Genomic DNA, 23,337 nt, shown 5'->3' on the forward strand with positions numbered 1-23,337 from the left:
TTGATATTAGGAGAAGAGCATCAAGGGGGTCCACGCTAGTGGTCCATTAAGCTGTGTACCCTTGAGTCAGACTTTTAACTTCATAGCACAATCTCTAGATAGCTTTTTCATTTTCTGGATAGCTCTGGAACTTCAGATTATTGGGCAGCCCAAGATTCATTTTTTGGGAATTTGTACGTACTTGAATTCCCTCAAGAACTGACCGACCCCCTGCAGTTATTTCCATGGCTCTAAGTCTTTCTTTGTCACCTGTGACATCTTTTGGGATTTGCGCCGTTGAACCGGAGCTCTCTACTCTACTTTTCTATCTTCAAAGGAGGCATCTGCTGGGTGAGTTGAGCAGGGAGGGAGTATAACTGAGAGTAGATGGTGCTTGTCTGTTGACTTCAGATTTTAACTTTTGAACAAGGTGTGTGTGTGTGTGTGTGTGTGTGTTTTGCACACAAAAATAGAACTGCTCATATAAAACCACTAGAAAAGAGACACTTTGATGAAATTATTAAGAAGTTAATGTAACTCAGTGGAATGTACTATCTGACACACAAACCGAACGTTGGTGTAGGCTTTGTGGCTAGTCCAGGTCTGATACCTCACCCAAGGCTGGGCCTCTGAACAGAAGGTTAGGAGCTCACGTCCGGAAGGCCAGCAGGCAGTCTCACATGCAGGCTGCTCTCTGCTGTGGAGTTCCTTTCCCCCAGACCTGAGGCTTGTTTCTCAGATCCCACTGCTCCCTGCTGAGGCTTGCTTGCCCAGTACTGCCTAAGAACTCCTGGACCTTTTCCCTCCAAAACAACAATTTCCTTTCCACTTTTCCCAGATCAGCTACTTAGTAACGCGCCCAAGACCTACATTTCTGAGACCTTCCTTTGTGTAGCTAAAACATCAAATATCACAGCAAAACTTAGCAACAGGAGGTTTTGTTGTTTTTCTTTTAAGTGACAGTGAAAACACAGAGCAAGTGTTTTATTTATTTATTTTTATTTAGTTTTATTATTATTTTTTTGTTATTACATTCAGTTGGCCAACATATAGTACATCATTAGTTTTTGATGTAGCATTCAGTGATTCATTAGTTGCATATAACACCCAGTGCTCATCACATGTGCCCTCCTCAATACCCATCACCCAGTTACCCCATCCCCCCACCCCCCTCCCTTCTGTGACCCTCAGTTTGGTTCCCGGAGTCCAGAGTCTCTCATCGTTTCTCTCCCTCTCTAATTTCTTCCCATTCAGTTTTCCCTCCCTTCCCTGTGGTCCTCCACGCTATTCCTTATGTTCCACATATGAGTGAAACCATATGATAATTGTCTTTATTTGCTTGACTTATTTCACTCAGCATAATCCCCTCCAGTTCATCCATGTCGATGCAAATGGTGGGTATTGATGCTTTCTGGTGGCTGAGGAATATTCCATTGTATATATGAACCACATCTTTTTTTTATCCATTCATGTGTTGAAGGGCATCTCAGTTCCTTCCACAGTTTGGCTGTTGTGGACACGAGGAAGTGTGTTAACTTGCTCTGTCCTTTGTGGAGTGGTGGCACCATCCCCTCTTTTCCGTGTTGAGGTGGACGACTGGAAGGCGAGTCCACCTTGTCATTCATTCATTCATTCATTCATTCATCACTCACTTTTCTCACTTAAGAAACGTGTCTCAGACTTCTGTAAATCTGCTAGACTGAAAGAGATCCCTGGTGTCTTTAATTTCCTAAATCCCCTGGAATTCTAGTAGAGCTCATGAGATCAACGAGCAGGTGGTAATGGGGGGTTCAGAGTGTGCAGGCCACGCTGACTTTCCCTCAGCTCCAGTTTTCCCACATGGCCGTGGAGGTAATAATTCAGAGGGTTCTGAGATTTAGAGACAGCACAAGCCAAACATGTCAGAAAGAAAGGGGTTATGCAGTCCTCACAAGCAGGGTAAGATGTTTAGTATCTATAATACTTGGAGAGAATTCAAGAGGGACTTGAAATTATCTGTTTCAATATCTCTTCTACTTTCTCTCCTTTCCGATGAGATGCCTGTAAGCAAGAACTTCCCTCTAACTGCCAGCGAGAGGTAGTAAGCCACATTTAATGAGATCTGAGTTATTTTTGTCCCCAGTAAATGTACAGCTCAGTACATTTAGATTAGTAATGTGTTTTGTTTCTTCTTGCAGGGCTTTTGGAATATTGACAAGAAATGTTTTAAGAAATATGGAAGATTTTGGGGGTGAGTATTCCAGAAACTTCCATTGGATAGGCCGGTTATGCTGAGGCTCCCAGCCACGGAGACAGTCTCAGTCGAGAGCCCCTTGGGATGAAGCCCACTGTAGTAAAGCTTCTGGACTCTCTTCTTCCTGGGATCCCATGTATCACCAGGTGTACGGATCTAAATGTGATCGGGCCTGGAGAGCTGCAGATCATCAGTGATCTCCAAACATTGGTGACCAGGGACTCCTAGCATCGCTTTCTACCCTGTCTTGTGATTACCCTCTTCTCCATTTCCCTCCTTATGTCCCCTTTAAATGCAAAAATACATTATTTCAACCCTTTCTAATATGTGGCCATAAGTGCATCTTATTACCTCTTGCCCACAGGATTCACTTTTCGTTAAAAGCCAGAGATCCCTTATTTAAATTTTGGATTAAATATGTCCTTTTTAAAGGTGGGCTGTGGGGATGTCAGTAGACAGAATGGGAAGCCATTTCTGCTCAGTTTTTTCTTTCTCTGCAAGTGTGAAGTTTGTTTTGTTTTTTATATGAGGCCAAGTCTAGTCTTTCAGTGCAGGCGTATACAAGTGTTTCTTTACAGACTTGAAGAGATGTCGAATATTTCTAAACCGCGGTGCTTCTTGGTGCGCTGATAGACTTGGTGATTTTGTAGAGTGGCCTCTGCTGCTTGCAGTGGATGCCCCCATTCAGAGTGGCTGGAGGTTTGGTGACGTAGAGGGGGAGGTGTAGGGTGGTGCTGGGATGCTTACAGCCCGCGTTGTACCTTCGTGCATCTCTTTATCTTCTTTCATCAAGTCCTCAGGCACCACAGGGTCCTGCTGAGTTGGCGTGGCCCATAAGCAACATGATGGCATAGAAAGAACACAGGTCTCTACTTTTCGGACATGGGCAGTATTTAGTACAGTGGTTCTCAGTCATTTTTAGATGTGATCACAAAGCCATTTGAAAGTCCTCTGTGACATCAAAGAAAGAATAGGGGACTTATGGAAAATCTTCCATTTTGTTCTGGCAAATGCAAATGATTTATACTGGAAAACAAAATGCCGGAGGATGGTGTAATTAAGCTTAAAATAAACCTCATGCCCATTGCCCCTTGCCTTTCACAGGCATATTGACAGTCAGGAGGTCAGGCTAGATAGGGATGGATCATACAGAAAGAGTCAGCTTTGTGTGAGACATGTGTCAAAAGTGGGCTTGCCCTGCTGCTCCAGGATGTCACCTACATAGAGCCCAAGGGACTCACACTTGGGACCCGCATACAAGAAAAATACAAGTAATAAAAAGAAAATATTTTGAAAATGAATTATGCATGTCTTCTCTATTTCTTTATTCTCTTTGTCCTTTTGTTTCAAATTTTTCTGACTTTGATGTTACCAAGGACCTCTCTTTAATAGTTAAAATAATATTTTCTTTCTCTCATCTATGGAACATAAGAAGTCGGAAGATCAGTAGGAGAAGAAAGGGATAAAGAAAGGGGGGTAATCAGAAGGGGGAATGAAGCATGAGATACTATGGACTATGAGAAACAAACTGAGGGCTTCAGAGGGGAGGGGGGTGGGGGAATGGGATAGACCGGTGATGGGTAGTAAGGAGGGCACGTATTGCATGGTGCACTGGGTGTTATGCGCAACTAATGAATCATCGAACTTTATATCAAAAACCGGGGATGTACTGTATGGTGACTAACATCATAAAAAATATTATTATAAAAAAAACAACGTTATAAACTAGGAAGGAATTTTAGAAAATAGGGCAAAGAAATCATTCATAATCCTACCATCACTTTTTGAGCATTCCAGGATTTTGTCATTTGCAGATAAATCTTACATATTTGTATTCAGTGTATCTACAATTTTCATCTAATATTCTATCATATCTTCCATGTGTTTGATATTTCTTTAAAATTACAGTTTTTCTTGTCTGACGGGTAGACTCTCTCAATAATTTTTCTTCCTAGATAATTTACTTGCCTTCAGTTATTTACTAACCCAACTATCTTTTGGATAATATATATAAATTATTTGAAATGTTTGAAATACTTCTAAGATATTTGACATATTCTAAACATGCAAAAAATTATGGTGAATGGTCCCAGAAATACCCATGTACTAGAGTTAACAAATGTTCTAATGTTATTTCTAATCATGATGTCAGAGTTTGGATTATGTAATGTCAAGATACAAGTCTGGACTTCCAGGCGTGGCTGCAGCTACACAAACTGTCCTGTTAAATGTAATCGGCTCTGTTTTCCCCACACAGGTTTTATGATGGGCGACAGCCTGTATTGGCTATCACGGATCCAGAGATGATCAGAACAGTACTAGTGAAAGAATGTTACTCTGTCTTCACAAACCGGCGGGTAGGCATCGGTTTAGTTTTAATTCACAGATTTATTTATTTATTTATAAAGCTTTATTTTGAAATAATTATAGATTCATAGGAAGTCGTCTTGGGAGGTCCCATGTCCTGTGGCCTTCAGGCTGTTTCCCCTACGGTAATATCCTGCATAACTATAATACAGTATGGAAATGGAAACTGACATTGGTTCTATCCATAGAGCTTATTCAGATTTCAACAGTTTTATGTGCACTTACGTGTGTGTGTGTGTGTGTGTGTGTGTGTGTGTGTTGCTCTCTGAATATTTATCTGACATGTAGATTTGTGTATCCACCACCCCAGTCACATTAGAGAGCTCTTCCATCACCAAAAGTCTCTCTCTTACTAATCTTTTATAGGCAGGGTGTGTAGCTTGTCTCTTCATTGTCTCAGGGTCTTCAGCAGAGCAAAGGTTTTTGGTTTTTTTTTTTTAATTTTGATAAGGTCAGTTTATCCTTTTTTCCTGTCATGGGTTGAGTTTGGCATCAAGTTGAAGACTCTTTACCTAGCCCTAAGTCCCAAGATTTTCTCCAAGTATTTACTCTTATGTTTTATATTTAATATATTGTCTTACATACTTCTGTGTTTTACATTTATAATGTAAATCTTATATGGTTTTACATGTAAATCTATGATGCATTTTATGTTATAATTTTTTAAAATTTTATTTATGTTTAAATTCAATTAACATATTGTTATTATTGTAGTGTTTTATTAGTTTCAGAGGTAGAGCTTAGTGATTCATCAGTTGCATATGACACCCAGTGCTCAATACATCAAGTGCCCTCCTTAGTGCCCGTCACCCAGTTATCCCATCCCTCCACCCACCTTCCCTCCAGCAACCCTCAGTTTGTTTCCTATAGTTAAGAGTCCTGTTATTTGTGAGGTGTGAAGTTTAGGTCAAAGATCTTTGTTTTTGATGGAATATTACTCAGCCATCAGAAAGAATGATTACCCAACATTTGCAGCAACATGGATGGGACTGGAGGAGATTATGCTAAGTGAAATAAGTCAAGCAGAGAAAGACAATTATCATATGGTTTCACTCGTGTATGGAACATAAGAAATAGGAAGACCAGTAGGAGAAGGAAGGGAAGAATAAAGGGGGGGTAAACAGAAGGGGGAATGAACCATGAGAGACTGTGGACTCTGGGAAACAAACTGAGGGCTTCAGAGGAGAGGGGGGTGGGGGATTGGGATAGGCTGGTGATGGGTAGTAAGGAGAGCACGTATTGCATGGTGCACTGGGTGTTATACACAAATAATGAATCATGGATCACTACATCAAAAAGTAAGGATATACTGTATGGTGACTAACATAACATAATAAAAAGTTATTATTAAAAAAAAAGATCTTTGTTTTTGGACTATGGATGTCTAATTGCTCCAGCACCATGTGTGAAAAGGCCATACTTCCCCCACTGAATTGGTTTTGTACCGGTATCAAAAGTGAGTTGAACCTCTTTGTGAGTGTCTGTTTCTCATTCTCTGTTCTGTTCGTTGATCTCTGTATCTCGCCTTCTACCAAAGCCAGGCTCTCTTGATTACTGTAGCCACATAGTAAGTCTCAGCATCGTCAACAGTGATTCCTCCCATTTTATTTTTGTTTGAATGGTGTAGCTATTCTAGCTCCTTTGCCTTCCTGTACAAATTTAGAATCAGCTTATCTGTGTTTACAAACAATTTGCTGAAATAAGAATTGACTTAAACCCATAGATCAATTTGGGGGAAATCTATATCTTTACTAAGTCCTATCTTTCAGGGCATGAATGCAGTATGTTCGTTGATTTATTTAGGTTTTCTCCGATTCTTTTCACCAACATTTAGTTCTCTGCATAGAGATCTCATCCATATTTTGTTAAATGAGCACCTAAAGTATTCCACCTTCTTTGAGTGATTATAATTGTTACTATGTTTTTAACGTGTTTTGACATAGTCATTGTGGTTGATTTTTGTGTGTTGATCTTGTTTTCTACAACTAGCTCAGCTCATTTATTAGATGCAGAGGTGTTCTTTTTTATGTTCCTTAAGATTTTCTACGTTGACAGTTAATGTCACCTGAAATAGGATGACTTCGATTTTTATCTTTCCATTCTCTATACCTTTTTTTCTTTGTTTTGCCTGTTGCACTACCTAGGATTTCTAGTGAGATATTAAATAAGAGTGGTGAGCGGGGACATTTTGTCTTTTTCCTGGTATTAGGGGGAAGCATTCAGTCTTTCACCAATTAAAAAATTTTTTGTTTTGGGGCGCCTGGGTGGCACAGTGGTTGAGCGTCTGCCTTCGGCTCAGGGCGTGATCCCGGTGTTGTGGGATCGAGCCCCACATCCGGCTCCTCCGCTATGAGCCTGCTTCTTCCTCTCCCACTCCCCCTGCTTGTGTTCCCTCTCTCGCTGGCTGTCTCTATCTCTGTCGAATAAATAAAAACAAAATCTTTAAAAAAAAAAATTTTTTTTTTGTTTATTTATCACAACTAAAAGTGTATATTTTTAAGGTGCACAATGTGATGTTGTAATGTATGTAAATACATTTTGAAATGATGAACACACATGAATTAACACAACCGTTAACACGCAGAGTTACCTTTACGCTGGCGTGTGTGGTAAGAATATGTAAGATTTACTTTTTTAGCAAATTCAGGTATACAGCTCAGTATTTTTTTTTAATTAATAATGATTTTTTATTATATTATGTTAGTCACCATACAGTACATCCCCGGTTTTCGATGTAAGGCTCGATGATTCATTAGTTGTGTATAACACCCAGTGCACCATGCAATATGTGCCCTCCTTACTACCCATCACCGGTCTATCCCATTCCCCCACCCCCCTCCCCTCTGTAGCCCTCAGTTTGTTTCTCATAGTCCATAGTCTCTCATGTTTCATTCCCCCTTCTGATTACCTCCCCTTTCTTTATCCCTTTCTTCCCCTACTGATCATTCTAGTTCTTATGTTCCATAGATGAGAGAAATCATATGATAGTTGTCTTTCTCTGCTTGACTTATTTCACTAAGCATTATCTCCTCCAGTGCCGTCCATGTTGTACAGCTCAGTATTAACTATAATCGCCATGCAGTACATTTAGTCTTCAGATCTGATTCATCTTATAACCAAAAGTTTGTACCATTGGATTAACATCTGCCCTTCACCCTTCTCTCCAGGTTCTCATAACTATCATTCTACCCTTTGTGACTGAGCTTGATTTTATTTTTTATTTTTTTACTTTTATTTTTTAATTTTTTTGAAAGATTTTATTTATTTGACGCAAGCAGGGCGAGGGGCAGAGAGAGAGAGGGAGAAGCAGGCTCCCCACGGAGCAGGAAGCCAGATACGGGGCTTGATCACAGGACCCCACCGAGGATCATGACCTGAGCCAAAGGCAGATGCTTAGCCAGCTGAGCTACCCAGGCGCCCCTGATTTTGTTTTTAGATTTCACTTATAAGTGAGATCATACCGTATCTATCTGTCCTTCTGTGTCTGGTTCAGTTGACCTATTAGCCTGTTGTCCTCCAGGTTTGTCCTTGTTTTTTGGAGAGCACAGGATTTCTTTCTTTTTAAGGCTAAAGGATGCTCCATTTTCTTCATGCATTCATCTGTCCACTTACATTAGAGTATATATGGATAGGTAAGGATTTACTATTGTCTTTCATTAGTCCAAGGTTTTCATAGATCCCTTGTTCCTTCTTTCTGTCTTTGTGATTTCATGGGTTTTTTTAATGGGGGAATGCTTTCATTCCTTTGTTTTTGTCTTTTCCATATCTACTCTAGGTTTGTGCTTTGCAGTTACCAGGAGGCTTACATAAAACTTTTTATAGTCTTATAGATATAGCAGTCTACTTTGAGCTCATAAGAACTTAACTGTGTTCTCATTCAAAACCTAAGTGCTTTTACTCTCCCTCCATTTTATGTATTTGAATTCACAATTTACATATATTTATATTGTGTATCCATAAACAAATTCTTAGAGTTATAGGTATTTTAAATTGTTTTATCCTTTACAGTTGAGTTATAAGTGATTTGCGTATCACCATTACAATATTACTGTATTCTGAATTTGAGTATTTATTTTTATTTACCAGTGAATTTTGTACTTTCATATGATTTCATGTTACTAGTAAGTGTCCTCTCTTTTCACCTTGAAGAACTCCTTTAGTATTTCTTGTAAGGCAGCTTTAGTGGTGATGAAATTTTCCACTTGTGTTTGTCTGGAAACTCTCTCCCTCATTACCTGCTTTTCCAGGTAAATTATTTGTGGTTACTAATGTTTGCTTTTTGGTTTTTTTTGTTGTCGTTTGTTTCTTTTACCACTTCGAATATGTTATCCCACTCTCTTTTGGCTTTCAAGATTGCTGCTGATAAATCCACTGAAGAGCCTTATGGGTGTTCCCTTGTATGTGATGGGCTCCTTTTTTCTTGCTGCTTTCAGTTTTCTCTGTCTTTGGGGCAGGCGCTTCGGGGCAGGTGGCTCAGTCATTGAGCATCTGCCTTCGGCTCAGGGCGTGATCCCAGGGCCCTGGGATCGAATCCTTCAGTCGGGCTCCCTGCTCCGCTGGGAGCCTGCTGCTTCCTCTCCCACTCCCCCTGCTTGTGTTCCCTCTCTCACTGGCTGTCTCGCTCTCTGTCAAATAAATAAATAAAATCTTTAAAAAAAAAAAAGATTCTCTTTGATTTTTGGCAGTTTTATTATAACATGTCTTGGTGAAGTCTTCTTGGGATTCAATCTGATTGAAGACTTTTAACCTTCATATCCCAAGATTTCCATATGTTTCCCTAGGTTTGGGAAGTGTTCAGCCAGTGTTCCTTTAAGTAAGCATTCTGCCCACTTCTCTTTTGTCCTACTAGGACTCCCCAAATGTGAATATTGTTTCACTTGATGGTGTCCTATAAGTCCTGTAGGCTTTTTTTTACAAGTTCTTTTCATTTTTTTTTTCCCGTCTCTGGCTGCATGATTTCAAATGCAGAGAAGTGCAGTTGGCTCAGGCAGTTGGGGGCCACAGCATCAGCAACTGCATGATCCATGGGAGCAAGAGTTGTGGAGGGTTCGTCGTGGCTGTGTTGCTGTTTGGGTCTTCAGTAGTACCTCCAGATATGGCGTCAGTGGACTGGGGCAGGTAGAATGGTGGCCAGAGTTGGTGCTATGCACACATTCATCTGTGCGCACTGAGGGGAGGCACATGTCCAAAATGAAGGCTAGGCCCCGTAGCAGGGGCCAAGGACAATGTGGGCACATTGAGTGCCCGGGCTGTCTATGTACATTCATGTGGCTTCAGGGCTAGCCATTGTTGCACGCATGGCATTGGGGCTTGTGACCGGAGTTCAGCCTGGCAAAGTACAGGGTTTAGCTGTGGTGTCATGTGGCATTGCAGGCCAGTGACAGGAGTCAGGCCTGGCCTCAAGCACCTGAGAAGCTGCTGGGATCTGTGCTGGTGTTGTACACATGCCCAGTCACAGAGGCCAGGGCTGGCTTCTGGTGCAATTTCCAGGGCTCAGGGTGCTGATAGTGGCACTGGCTGAGACAAGTCCAGTAGGGGCAGAGGGAGCAGAGCTGGACTCAGGCAGCTGGAGTCTGTGAATGTGAAAACCTATGAGACTATCAGCAAACTCTTAGAGGTGGCTGATACTGGTAGTCCTGCCCTTCTTTGTTCCTGGCTGTGTCTAGATGTGTCAGCCATGCCAGTCTCTGGGCGAGGTGAATCCCAAGTTGGTTGTTCGTACCATGCCCCGAAGGGGTGGGGCTAATGGTGGCTCAACTTTCTGTCCATTATCCAGGAAGAGGAAATACCTCAGGTCAGAGGGTATCCTCTTGGTGCTGAGCAGTGCTAACCTGGGTCATGGGGTGATGCAGGCAAAACGAAGCTAATCTCCCGACTTTTCTTGTACAGTTATTCTCAAGAGTTTTGCTCCACTGTGTTGTTGAAACTTCTTAAATGAACTCCTAAGCTCTTAGGCCTATTTTTGTTTGTGGATAGCTGTCTAATTGATGTTCTTTGTGGGGTGACAGAGGCTGGAGTGCCCTGTTCCATCATCTTCGTGAAACCACATCAGTCTTTCCTCACTGAGGTGATGTTAGCTGTAGGGTTTTTAGATGCTCTTTATTAAGTTGAGAAAGTTCCTTCTGTTCCTTGTTTGTGAGTTTTTATCATGAATGCATATTGGAGATACCCACTTTAAAACACAGCAAGAGTTTTGGAAGATGGAAGAAAGATTCGAGCTAAGTAGCTTGATAGGCCAGTCCCAAGCTGAGAAACAGGGAAAAGGTTTCCATGTGACTGTACCATTTCTTCACAATAACAAATAGATTCCTAATGTTTTTTTTAAAAACATTCCTAATATATTTTTTTAAAGTCAGCGTATCAAAACATCTGTTTTTCCAGATGCTCATGCTGTACATATATGTAAAGACAGAACTGGTCTGAGGCAACATGCAGTTTGCCAGGCTATCTGGCTGCCTTCCACCAATCCAATTCTACTCTGCACAGCTGAGGAGAATGTACTAGGTGTTTTGTTTTTTTTTGCATGTGTATGTGTGTTTTGTGTTTTTTTTAATTAATAAGAAAAAATCTCTTTTTCTATTTTTTATAATAATTTTTTATTATGTTATGTTAGTCACCATACAGAGAATGTACTAGGGGTTAACTGTGTGTATTCCTCTAGTGGTGTAATTTCTCTACCAAATGATTCCATACCGTGTTTACATTGAAAGGAGATGGAATATAAAGGCTGGAAAGCACATCAGGTGGCTCAGTGCCTCCTTCAGCCTTGCAGGAAGCTAGGCATTTGGGATAGATACCTGTTGAGCAGCTAGCATATGGCCTGCTACTAGGTAGGCCGTCACTAAATATTTGGTGAGTAGTTCATACCTATTGAACACATTTTCCACAAACTTTGAGACCCCCAAAACTCACGTAGGGCAAAATGTGTTTTTCTCTGACTCTAGTTTTTTGGTCCAGTGGGATTTATGAAAAATTCCATCTCTCTGTCTGACAATGAAGAATGGAAGAGAATACGAACATTGCTGTCTCCAACCTTCACCAGTGGAAAGATCAAAGAGGTAAGAAAGAAGAGGATTTCAATTAAAAAGTTAAGGAATACATCTGGGGACAGGTAGAAAATAAGAATATATTCCTTTTCTAGGGAGTAGTCTGCTATATTTGGGCTTCCTAAAAATGGTCTCTTCTCTTCCTGTCCTAGAAAAGACATGATAAGATTTGTCATTAAGTGTCTCTTACTCTGACTGATTTATTTTGCTTAGCATAATACACTCTAGCTCCATGTATGTTGTCACAAATGGCAAGATTTCATTCTTTTTGAAGGCTGAATAATATTCCATTGGGTATTATTGCCACATCTTTTTTTTTTTTTTTTAAGGATCTCACTCATATGTGGAATTTAAGAAAGAAAACAGATGAACGTATGGGAAGGGGAAAAAGGGAGGAAAAAAGGAGAGAGGGAAACAAGCCATAAGTGACTCTTAATGACAGAGAACAAACTGAGGGTTGATGGAGGGAGATGGGTGGGAGATGGGCTAGATGGGTGATAGTTACTGAAGAGGATACTTGTTATGATGAGCACTGGGTGTTGTATGCAAGTGATGAATTACTGCATTCTACTCCAAAAATCAATATTGCACTATATGTTAAGTGCAATTGAATTAAAAAAAAATGTACCTTACTGCTCCGTATTTGCGAAAGCCAGGTCATTCTAGGACTTGATTTTCCAATTTAACTTCAGGTGGTGGTGTATTTTGTGTGTAGATGTTCCCCATCATTGGCCAGTATGGAGATGTGTTGGTGAGGAACCTGAGGAAGGAGGCAGAGAAAGGCAAACCTGTCAACTTGAAAGAGTAAGTAGTAGTGCAGCTGCTGGGATTCCTGTTCTGTCACGACACTTTGCAGCTGCTGCCACAGAGCCAGATTCCCACTGTTGAGTTACTCCAGTGAACAAGCTGAAGTACGCATGTGGTGTTAAACTCCAGTGGGCCAGCCAAGAAGAGGTAGCTCGCCTAAAAAGGCAGGGCAGCCAGGAGAGGAAGGATCGGCTCCTGCTTACAGGAGTGAGGATTAAATTATCTACTTAATTGTCACTTTGGTTATCCTGGAAGACCAAAATACATTCTTGAATAGAAGAAACAGAATCGTACCAAAGTTTTGAAAGTAGAATGTACGCAATGGTGAGAGGGGAAAGTCCTTAGTACATATTGGCAGGCAGTGGGTGGGGCAGGAGAGTTACAAGGTGGAATGGGAACAACTTAAAAACTTCATGATTTTTTGTGGATATTCGCAAAATGCTGAATATTAACTTTTACTGCGACTTTTCCTTCCTTCAATCTCAAAAGAGCAAAAGTGTGTACTACACAGAGTATGGGTAGGCTGGCCGTGTCATTTGTTGTCTAAATTTGGGTATTTTTTAATTACGCAGGCATAACAGGTGTACACTGGGTTGTCCTGTGAAAACTAGGGGCATATGATCACTTAGTTATGGGCTTCCGTGAATCAATTTTGGAGTGATCTACTATTTTTTTTCTGGGAACATTCTTAGTTCTTACATTTTCCAGAAATGAGTGAGTCCTCAGGGCAATCTCAGATCACTGGAGATGAGAAAGAGTGGGTCTTTCAGAAGACTTAGCAGGGGTGTAGAGAAGGGATGGTGTTCCTGGCAGCACAGAACAGGGTGTTGGTGTTCTGTCATGTGCTGAAGAGGAATCAGCTCTGAGTGTAGATACTGTGGTGAGAGAAGATCCAGATCAATTTCACCTTTCTTGACTCCCTGAGGAATCGTTAATTAGTCTAGCATCTGTCCTGCTCAGACACAGGGCTTCTCCACCTTCTACTGCCCATACTCACAACACACTACTGTAATTTGTCCAGCTTTGGGCTCTATCCCTCCATGACTGAGCTCCGTGAGCTCAGAGGTAGTTTTAACTTGTCATAGTGTCCCCATAACTCCTAGCACAAGGCCAGCTGCATCGTGGCATCTCATGAGCACCTCATGAGGGAGTGTGATGGCATATAGACTTTTCAGATGATCCAGCAGCTGGTACTGAACGTGTGGCTCTTGTCTTGTCTGGACATCAGAATCTACGTGCACTTTTTGCTGCATGTATTGTATAAGGATACTGAAGAGGTGCTGGTTTTAATTATCCATGTCTTTGTTTCTCTCACAGCATCTTTGGGGCCTACAGCATGGATGTGATTACTAGCACATCATTTGGAGTGAACATTGATTCCCTCAACAACCCACAAGATCCCTTTGTGAAAAATGCCAAGAATCTCTTCAGATTTGAGTTCTTTGATCCATTTTTGTTCTTAATATGTATGTACACTATTGTTTTTTCTTTTCTCTTCCCTTCCTTTTTTTCTTCCTCCCTCCCTCCCTTCACTTTTTCCTTTCTTTCTACAACAGCTTTATTAAGATACAATTCATTTACTATATATATTACCCTTTTAGAACATAAAATTCAGTCGTTTTTATGGCCTCAGTGTCTTATCAATGAAGGAATGTAGAAAATGTGTACACACACACACACACACACACACACACACACCTACATAATGAAATCTATTCAGCCATAAAAGGAAGGGGATCCTGTATTTGTGACTATATGGATGGAACTTGAGGGCGTTATGCTAAGAGAAATAAGTTAGAGGAAGACAAATACTGTATGATCTTACTTCCATATGGTATCAACCCCCCTCCCCAAAACCAACCTCATACAAAAACAAGATCAGATTTGTGGTCACTAGAGGCAGGAGTTGGGGGTTGGGAATTGAATGAAGGTGATGAAAAGGTACAAAGTTTCAGTTATAAGATAAACAAACACTGGCTTGTAATATACAACAGGATGAGTATGGTTAACATTGCTATATTTTGTGTTTGGAAGTTGCTAATAAGAGAGTAGATCCCAGAAGTTCTCATCACAAGGATTAAAAATTTCTGTTTTTGTGAATACATGAGATGATGGACAGCTTATTGTGGTAACCATCTCTCGATACGTGTATGTCAAAGCATTATTCAGTACACCTTAACTTGTACAATACTGTATGTCTGTAAACTCAAACGGAAAAAACTGGTTTTGGCGCTTTCAAAAATATGTGCAACCATTACTATAGTCAATTATTAGACTATTGTTGTCAACTCAGAAATCCGTACTTTTATTTTTTTACTCTCACTACCTACTTTCCTTAGTCCTGAGCAACCAGTAATCTGCTTTCTGTCTTCATAGATTTGCCTCTTCTGGACTCTTTATACAGATGGAATCATAGAACATCTGATCCTTGTGGCCCCTTCCTTCATTTAGCATCATGTTTTAAGATTCATCCCTGTTGTAGCATGAATCAGGACTTTATTTCTTTTTATGGCCAAAAAATATTCCATTATGTGGACATACTGCGTTTTATTTATCCTTTCACCATTTGGTGGACATTTGGGTTGTTTCCAACTCTTGGCCATTGTGAATATTGCTTCTGTGAACATTCATGTACAAGCTGTTGTTTGAATACCTGTTTTCAAGTCTCTCGGGTATGTACTCGGGTGGAATTGCTAAGTATGTAGTAATTCTGTGTTTAAGTTAATAAGGAACTGCCAAACTGTTTTCCATAGCTACACCATTTTACATTCCCAGTAGTCAAGTATGAAGGTTCTGATGTCTCCCCATCCTTTCCAACACTTGGTCAACCCTTTTCTGTCTTTTTAATGATGGCCACCTTCATGGGTGTGAAGAGTATCCCATTGTGGTTTTGTTTTGCATTTTCTAATGGCTAGTGAGGTTGAACCACTTTCCATATGCTTATTGGCCGATTTTGGTGTTATATCTAAGAATTCATTGCCAAATCTGAGGTCATGAACATTTACCCCTGAGTTTTCGTCTAAGGATTTGTAATTTTAGCTCTCATATTTGGGTCTTTGATTCCTTTTGAGTTTATTTTTGTATGAGGTAAGAGTTCAGCTTCATTCTTTTGCATGTAACCATCCTCTTGACTCAGCACCATTTTTTGAAAAGACTGTTTTTCTCCATTGAATGGTCTTAGAAACCTCAAAATTCCGCTGACCGTAAACACATAGGTATATTTTTGGAGTCTAAATTCAATTCCACTGATCTGTATTCCTCTCTCTATGCCAGTATCAGATTGCCTTGATTATTATAGCTTTGTGGTAAGTGAAACCAGAGTTGGAGTTCTGCAGCATTATTCTTTTTATTTTTCAAGATTGTTTTTTGGCTGTTCTGGGTTCTTTGCAATTCCATATGAATTTTAAATTTAGAATGCCAATTTCTACAAAGTAGCCAGCCAGGATTCTGATACAGAATGCATTAATCTGTAGATCAATTCGGGGAGTATTGCCATCTCAACAATGTTAAGGTTTCTGATCCATAAACACGTGGTGTTTCTCCATTTACACAGCTTCTGTAATTTTTTCAGCAATGTTCATAGTTTCCAGAACGTAAGTTTGCACTTATTTTGTGAAAGTTATCCTTAAATATTTTATTGTTCTCGACGTTACTCTAAATGGAGTTTTATTCTTAATTTCACTTTCGGATTGTTTATTGCAGCAGATAGACATACAATTGATTTTGTGTGTGGATCTTGTATCCTGAAACCTTGCTAAGCTTTATTAGTTCTAAAGATTTTTAGTTCATTAATTCAGATTTTTCTTTCAGATTGGATGGTTATATAATTGTTTTTTTTTAATTATCTTATGTTAGTCACCATACAGTACATCATTAGTTTTTGATTTAGTATTCCATGTTTCATTGTTTCCTTCAGGTTTTCTGTATATAACATCATGTTATCTGATAATTCAGATTGTTTTACTTCTTTATTTCTTATATGAGTATCTTTTGTTCTCTTTCTTGCCTACACCCCCAGCTAGAACCCCTCGTACAGTGTTGAATAGAAGTGGCAGTAGAGACGTCCTTGTTTTGTTTTTAATCTTAGGGGGAAATGTCCAGACGATCACTGTTAAGTATGGCATTAGCTATGAGCTTTTCATAAATGCCCTTTATCAGATTGAGAATATTCCTTTCTATTCCTAGTTTGTTGAGTGTAATTATTACAAAGGGGTATTGCATTTTTGTCAATACTTTTCCACATCTATTGAGACGATTGTGTTGTTTTTGGTTTTTATTCTTTTGGCATAGTGTATTACACAAACTCACACTGCCGGCATAAATCCCTCTTGGTTATGGTGAATCCTTCTTTTCATATGTTGCTGGGTTCAGTTTGCTAGTATTTTGTTGAGGCTTTGTGCATCCATGTCATAAGATACCTTGGTCCGTAGTTTTCTTTTGCTGTGATATCTTTGTTTGTTTTTAGTATTGCAGTAATACCGCCCTCATAGGATATGTCAAAATACTAGGTCCTCTTCTGTTTTTGGAAGAATTTGTTCAGAATTGGTGTTGATTCTACTTTCAATATTTGGTAGAGTTCACCTGTGAATTATCTTGAGTTGAGCTCTTTTTTAGGGTAGTTTCTTCACTACTAACTCAATTTTTTTACTTGTCTTTAAGATTATCTACTTTTTAGGTCAGTCTTCAGTTTGTGTCTCTCTGGGAAATTTTCTGTTTTGTCAAAGTTACCTAATTTATTGGCATGCTGTGGTTCATAGTATTCCTTATGAGATACCACCTCACACGAGTCAGAATGGCTAAAATTAACAAATCAGGAAAAAATAAATATTGGCGAGGATGCAGAGAAAGGGGAATCCTCTTACACTGCTGATAGGAATGCAAGCTGGTACAGACACTCTGGAAAACAGTAAGGTGGTTCCTCAGAAAGTTGAAAATGGAGTTACTCTACAAGCCAGCAATTGCACTACTAGGTATTTACCCAAAGGATACAAAAAGGGGCACCTGCATGTACACCAGTGTTCATAGCAGCAATGTCCACAATAGCCAAACTGTGGAAAGAGCTGAGATATCCATCGACATGGACATGGATGAATGGATAAAGAGGATGTGGTATATATACATAGAATGGTATATCACCTAGCCATCAGAAAGGATGAATACTTACCATTCACAGTGATGCGGATAGAACTGGAGGGTATTATGCTGAGCAAAATAAGTCAATCACAGGAGGGCAGTTATCATATGGTTTCACTCATATGTGGAATTTAAGAAACAGCACAAAAGATCATAGGGGAAGAGAGGGAAAACTCAATGGGAAGTCCTCAGAGAGGGAGAAAAACCATGAGAGACCCTTATCTATAGGAAACAAACTGAGGGTTGCTGGAGGGGAAGTAGGTGGCAGGATGGGGTAGTTGGGTGAAGGGCATGGGGGGGGCATGTGATGTAATGAGCACTGGGTATTATATGCAGTTGATGAATCACTGAACTCTACTGAACTCTGAAACTAATAAAACACTATGTTAATTAACTGAATTTAAATAAAATAAAATTTTAAGAAATGAAAAATCAAACTTTTTAAAATTTTATTATGTTAGTCACCATACAGTCCATCATTAGTTTTTGATGTGGTGTTCCATGATTCATTGTTTGCGTGTAACATCCAATGCTCCATGCAATACATGTCCTCCTTAATAAAACCTTTTTAATGTCAGTATGAATCTGCCCTTTCATTTCAGATGATAGAATTTGTTTTTTGGGTTTTTGGGGTTTTTTTTACATTTTGGGGTTTTTTTAAAATTATATACTGTTCTTTTTTTTAATATATATTATGTTAGTCACCATACAGTACATCCCTAGTTTTTGATGTAAAGTTCGATGATTCATTAGTTGCGTCTAACACCCAGTGCACCATGCAATACGTGCCCTCCTTACTACCCTGGTGATGGGTAGTAAGGAGGTCAGATGATAGAATTTGAATCTTGTCTCCTTTTCTCTTGATCATCTAGCTCAAGGTCTTTTAAAAGAATCAGTCTTGGTTTAATTGATTTTTTTCTATTGTTTTTTATTCTTCATTTCATGAGTTTCTGCTCTTGTCTCTTATTTGCTTCCATCTGCTTGCTTAATGTGCCTAAGACCTGTTTGGTCTTATCATTTCAGCATGTTTAAGATGGAAAGTTACGTCATTGATTTGAGATCTTGGTTCATTTTGAATGTAGACATTAATAGCAGTATTTCTCTCTGGTGACTGCTTTTGCTACATCCTATGAGTTTTGGTATATCATGTCTTCCTTTTTATAAGTCTCCAAGTAATTCCTAAGTGCCCTTTGATTTCTTCTTTGAACCATTGTTATATAGGAGTGTATTGTTTAATTTCCCCATATTTGTGAATTTTCTAATGTTCCTTATGTTCTTGATTTCTAATTTTATTCCATTGTGGTTGAAGGGCATACTATGTATTATTTGTATCCTGACAATAATTTCTTAAATGGCACAATTAATTAAAGTAACATATTATGGTCTGGTTTATCCAAAGAGGCTCTAGTCCAGAAGATAAAAGGCTAAGAGGTCCAGGAATGTCCTGTTCCTTTGGTCACTCCAGAGATGTCCAAGAGGCCACTGATCTCAGTGCTGGAGTGGTGGCCCTTATGTATTACTTGCCCTGGCTTAGTCCTTGGCTTGAAAGTTGGAAGAAAGTTCATAGAGGGAGTGACTCCTGGTTTGAAAGACTCATGTTCTTTTACTCTTCTAATTGGTAGAGCAAAGTATAATTGCTCCAAGTAAATTTTGCATTTTCACTGTGCTTTCCTTTGTTCTTTTTCCTTACAGTACTCTTTCCATTCCTTATCCCAGTTTTTGAAAGATTAAATATCTGTGTGTTTCCAAAGAGTGTTACTGACTTTTTCACAAAATCTGTAAAAAAGATGAAAGAAAGTCGCCTCAAAGATAAACAAAAGGTAAATCCGTTGATGATTACATACAGTTTTTCATTTTTTGATAGTTGAGCTGTATATATCTTCTATGTGTTTTTTTTAAGTTAGGTAGAGAACTGCAGTATTCAGATCAGGAGAGTTCTATCGTTTTGGGCAGAATGAGGAAGGTGGAGGTTAGGGAAGGAGATGAGAAAATGAGCCAGAGAGACAACATTTTTTTAAAAAGATTATTTATTTATTTATTTATTTGACAGAGATAGACAGCCAGCGAAAGAGGGAACACAAGTAGGGGGAGTGGGAGAGGAAGAAGCAGGCTCCCAGCAGAGGAGCCCGATGTGGGACTCGATCCCAGAACGCCAGGATCAAGCCCTGAGCCAAAGGCAGACGCCTAACGACTGCGCTACCTAGGCGCCCCAACATTTAAAATTTAGAAATAAGCATGGAAATTACTATGTTACTGCATAAAATTTGGTGAGAGAAAAACTGCCACTCCCCTTCAACAAATTGTCAAAGGATAAGAATCACTATGTAAAAATCATTTTCTGGGTAGTATAGTTTTGCCAGATCTTATATATCAGAGATCCCTTCAAATCCAAGCCTTTACTTTACACATTCTCCAGTGAAGTTTCTATCAGGCACCTGGTGTTTAGTCGGTATTAAATTTGAGCCTGTCATAGGCTGGAGTGGGCAGGAAACTGCAAGATGGCTAAGCCCGCTTTGCCTTCCTGAGACTTAGCAGCCAGCATAAGGATGTGTGTAGGACAAGGATATAAGGCTGGGTACCCCAGGATGTCACTTAAGATTCTGCAAAGTTCTGGGAGGGTGGGGCATTGGAAGATGCTGACACAGAAGGTGCTGGTGGACTCAGCAGAGGTCAGGGGATTGATCTGGGTGGCCACTCATTAAGAATTAAAGCTGGAGGAAAAAAAGGACTGAAGTCAGGGACTTTCTCCTGGGCAAGCAGGAGTGACAGGAGAGGGAGCAGGCAACTCTTTGGCCAGGAAGCTGTGTTCAAAAGCCAGACAAGCTGAAGATCAGAGAGGGCAAGGACCAAAAATCAGTTGGACGTGATGGCTGGATTCGTATCAGGGAAACATCCTGCTCTGCAAGTTTCAGAACTGGATGTTTTTGTTCACTGATGACTCAGGCAACACTATCAGACTTCTGGCCATTAAGGGGCTGTATTCTCAGGAAAGAAGTTAGGTACTGCACCCCTGATTTATTTCTGACTTCACAAGTGACATTTTATCATTGAAACTTCTCTTTCTACTTCCAGCACCGAGTGGATTTTCTCCAACTGATGATTAACTCCCAGAATTCTGAAGAAACAGACACCCATAAAGGTAAGCAAAGAGAGCTTCAGAGGGCCAGCAATGGGGAGGCTCAGGGGCAGGGGGTGGTTCTGAGATAGGGAGGAGGATTTTTAGCAGATGAAATTTCCACAAATTGAAGAAGGACACATATTCAGTTATAAATGGTAGACAGAACCACTTTCCAGAAGCATGCAGCCACAACTCTGTTCAGTACTTGAAGGGTAGCCATAAACAAGGCAGTCAGTGGTCTGTGGATCACCTACATCAGGACTTCTGGGCAGCTTGCTTCCAGTGTCAGTTCTCTGGTCAAATCAGACCCTCTGAATTGGAACCTCTGCCTGGAAATTTGCATCAGGTCTTCATCACATCAGGAGGCACTTGGCCCTAGTGTTGGTGACCTTCACCTGGAATACTTGGTTGAACTTGTGTTCACTGGCTTAATGTACTGTAAAGTTTTATTTTTTGTTTTGTAATTAAGTAACTGTGCAAGATCCCTTTGCGATTGTGTATAAATACTGTGTTTTTCTTCAAACATTCGTCTACTACTTATATCATCCATCTATGGTATTTGACTGAAACAATTATTACTATAGTGGCTTCAAAATGGTAACTTTTTAATTCCATCATTTCTTCCAAATTTATGAGTGATAGTCCATTATAAGGGAGCTTTACATTCTCTCATTAATTTATTTATGTCAGTATGATCTCATATATTGCTAACTTAGTCTCTTAAATCATTCTTTATTTGGATCCTCAAATTCACTCAGGTTTGTCTATTGGAAGCCCTTATAAGTGGGATCCTGTGTGCTTTTCTTTTCTCTTTTTCCTTTTTTTTTTTTTTGAATAGGCTTTTTTATAGCAGTTTTAGATTCACAGCAATATTAAATGAAAGGCACAGAGATTTCCAGTATTCCCCACCTACGCACAGCCACCCCCACTTTCACAATCCCTCCACATGTGGTAATTTCATTACAATCAGTGTACATACAATGACACATTATTACCACTTAAGTCCATAGTTTAAATTAGGATTTATCCTTTGTAGTATTTCTATGGATTTTGACAAATGTGTAATGGTGTATATTCACCATTATAGTGTATAGAGTATCCTGCATCCTTTTCACAAATTATTTTATGAGCACTTCCTTGCTTCTGACATAAGATATTCTAGGTCTCCCTTCTATTTCCCCCAGTGAGCCTTGAAATCAGCCCTTACTTTAAGGAGCTCTGTTTCCTTTTACTGAGAATAGTATTTAGAAACCAAACTCTGGGGCGCCTGGGTGGCTTAGTCAACTGAGCATCTGACTCTTGGTTTTGACTCAGGTCATGATCTCATGGGTCATGGGATCAAGGCCCACATCCGCCTTTGTGCTCAGTGGGGCATCTGCTTGGAGAGTCTCTCCCTCTGTCCCTACCCCCACTAGCACACACATGTACATGCTTTCTGTTTCTCTAAAATAAATAAATGAATTTTTACCAAAAAAAAGAAACCAAAACCTGGGACCTAGGAGTGCTCATTGCTATTAGGGTTGCTTTTTTTCTAGATCCTCTCAGTAGACCAGGCTGATCACATCAGATATATTTACACAGGACTGAGAAACCTAAATATTCTTATAGCTCCATAACCAGTGATGTAGACATGCTCTCTCTCTCCCAGATAAAAGCCTTGATTTAGTTTCTTTCGATGACAGAAACATTCCCATCATGGTTAACTTCAACCTATCAAGGTTTCACAACCATCTCAAAAAATTCTGTATATTTAACAATTGATTCTGGAGAAAAAGGACAGCCTTACTCCACTACGTCACTAAAATATATCCGTACCTATGTATACATCTACGTCTATCTATCTGTGTTTGGTTCAAGAAATTTTTGTGATGAAGGAAGTACTCTATATCTGCCCTGTTCAGTACAGTGACCACTGTACACATGTGGCTGTTGAGCACTTGACATGCGGTTAGTGCCACTGAGGGGCTGAAACTTAATATTGTATTTAATGTAATCAATTAAAATTTATATTTAAATAGTCACATATGGCAAATGGCTACCATATTGAACAGTAAAGATCTAAACTTTGAATGTCACTGGGTCCATGCTAAAGGAGGAAAGGTTGGATAGTTGAATTTTTCCACAGTGACATCACTGAAAGTATCACTTGAAAATCTGAAATCTGTAAACCTTTCTTTCACTTATGATATTGTTTCTAGTTGTGAATTACATGTCTGTTGCAGGTACCTTGTTCATTTCAGTGCTCTAAGTATCTAAAGGTCCTAATCCAGTTCCAGTCAAATAGATCAGAGCCTGGGTATGCTTAGTTTCTGCCAGGAGAAAATCGAAGAGAGACCAATTTATATTCAGGGTGGGGCCATTCGCTAAGCAAGGTGACATTCAGGCCATGATTGAATGAGCATTGCTATATCCACTCACTGGATTCTGTTTGTATTTCGTGCTGGCCAGTACCCTTCTATTGACACATTCTTTCTTATGCTCTTTTAATGGCATTAATTACCCTAGCATCAATCTCCCCTCTTCTAGCTTCTTGTCTGTGTTACAGTTTCTGTACATATCTGAGATTATCCACTTGAAGAGTAGTTCCCCAGGTCTCTTACCAGATACCTCTCAAAGGTATAATCTGTGCATCTCATCACATTTTGTGTAAACTC

The 23,337-nt window shown here is 39.7% G+C and overlaps 1 protein-coding gene across 1 annotated transcript in view; it reads left to right on the forward strand.

The window, feature by feature from the left end:
* Positions 1–23,337, forward strand: part of LOC123777328 (cytochrome P450 3A12-like) — a 41,615-nt gene that overhangs the window by 4,491 nt on the left and 13,787 nt on the right. The window contains exons 3-9 of the mRNA XM_045773906.2: positions 2,157–2,209; positions 4,470–4,569; positions 11,524–11,637; positions 12,341–12,429; positions 13,750–13,898; positions 19,258–19,385; positions 20,638–20,704. Coding sequence (XP_045629862.1) covers positions 2,157–2,209; positions 4,470–4,569; positions 11,524–11,637; positions 12,341–12,429; positions 13,750–13,898; positions 19,258–19,385; positions 20,638–20,704 — 700 coding nt within the window. The remainder of the gene's footprint in view (positions 1–2,156; positions 2,210–4,469; positions 4,570–11,523; positions 11,638–12,340; positions 12,430–13,749; positions 13,899–19,257; positions 19,386–20,637; positions 20,705–23,337) is intronic.

This window comes from Ursus americanus, chromosome 2, assembly GCF_024610735.1.
Source record: "Ursus americanus isolate L20-20 chromosome 2, mUrsAme1.1.p, whole genome shotgun sequence".
Taxonomy (NCBI): domain Eukaryota; kingdom Metazoa; phylum Chordata; class Mammalia; order Carnivora; family Ursidae; genus Ursus; species Ursus americanus.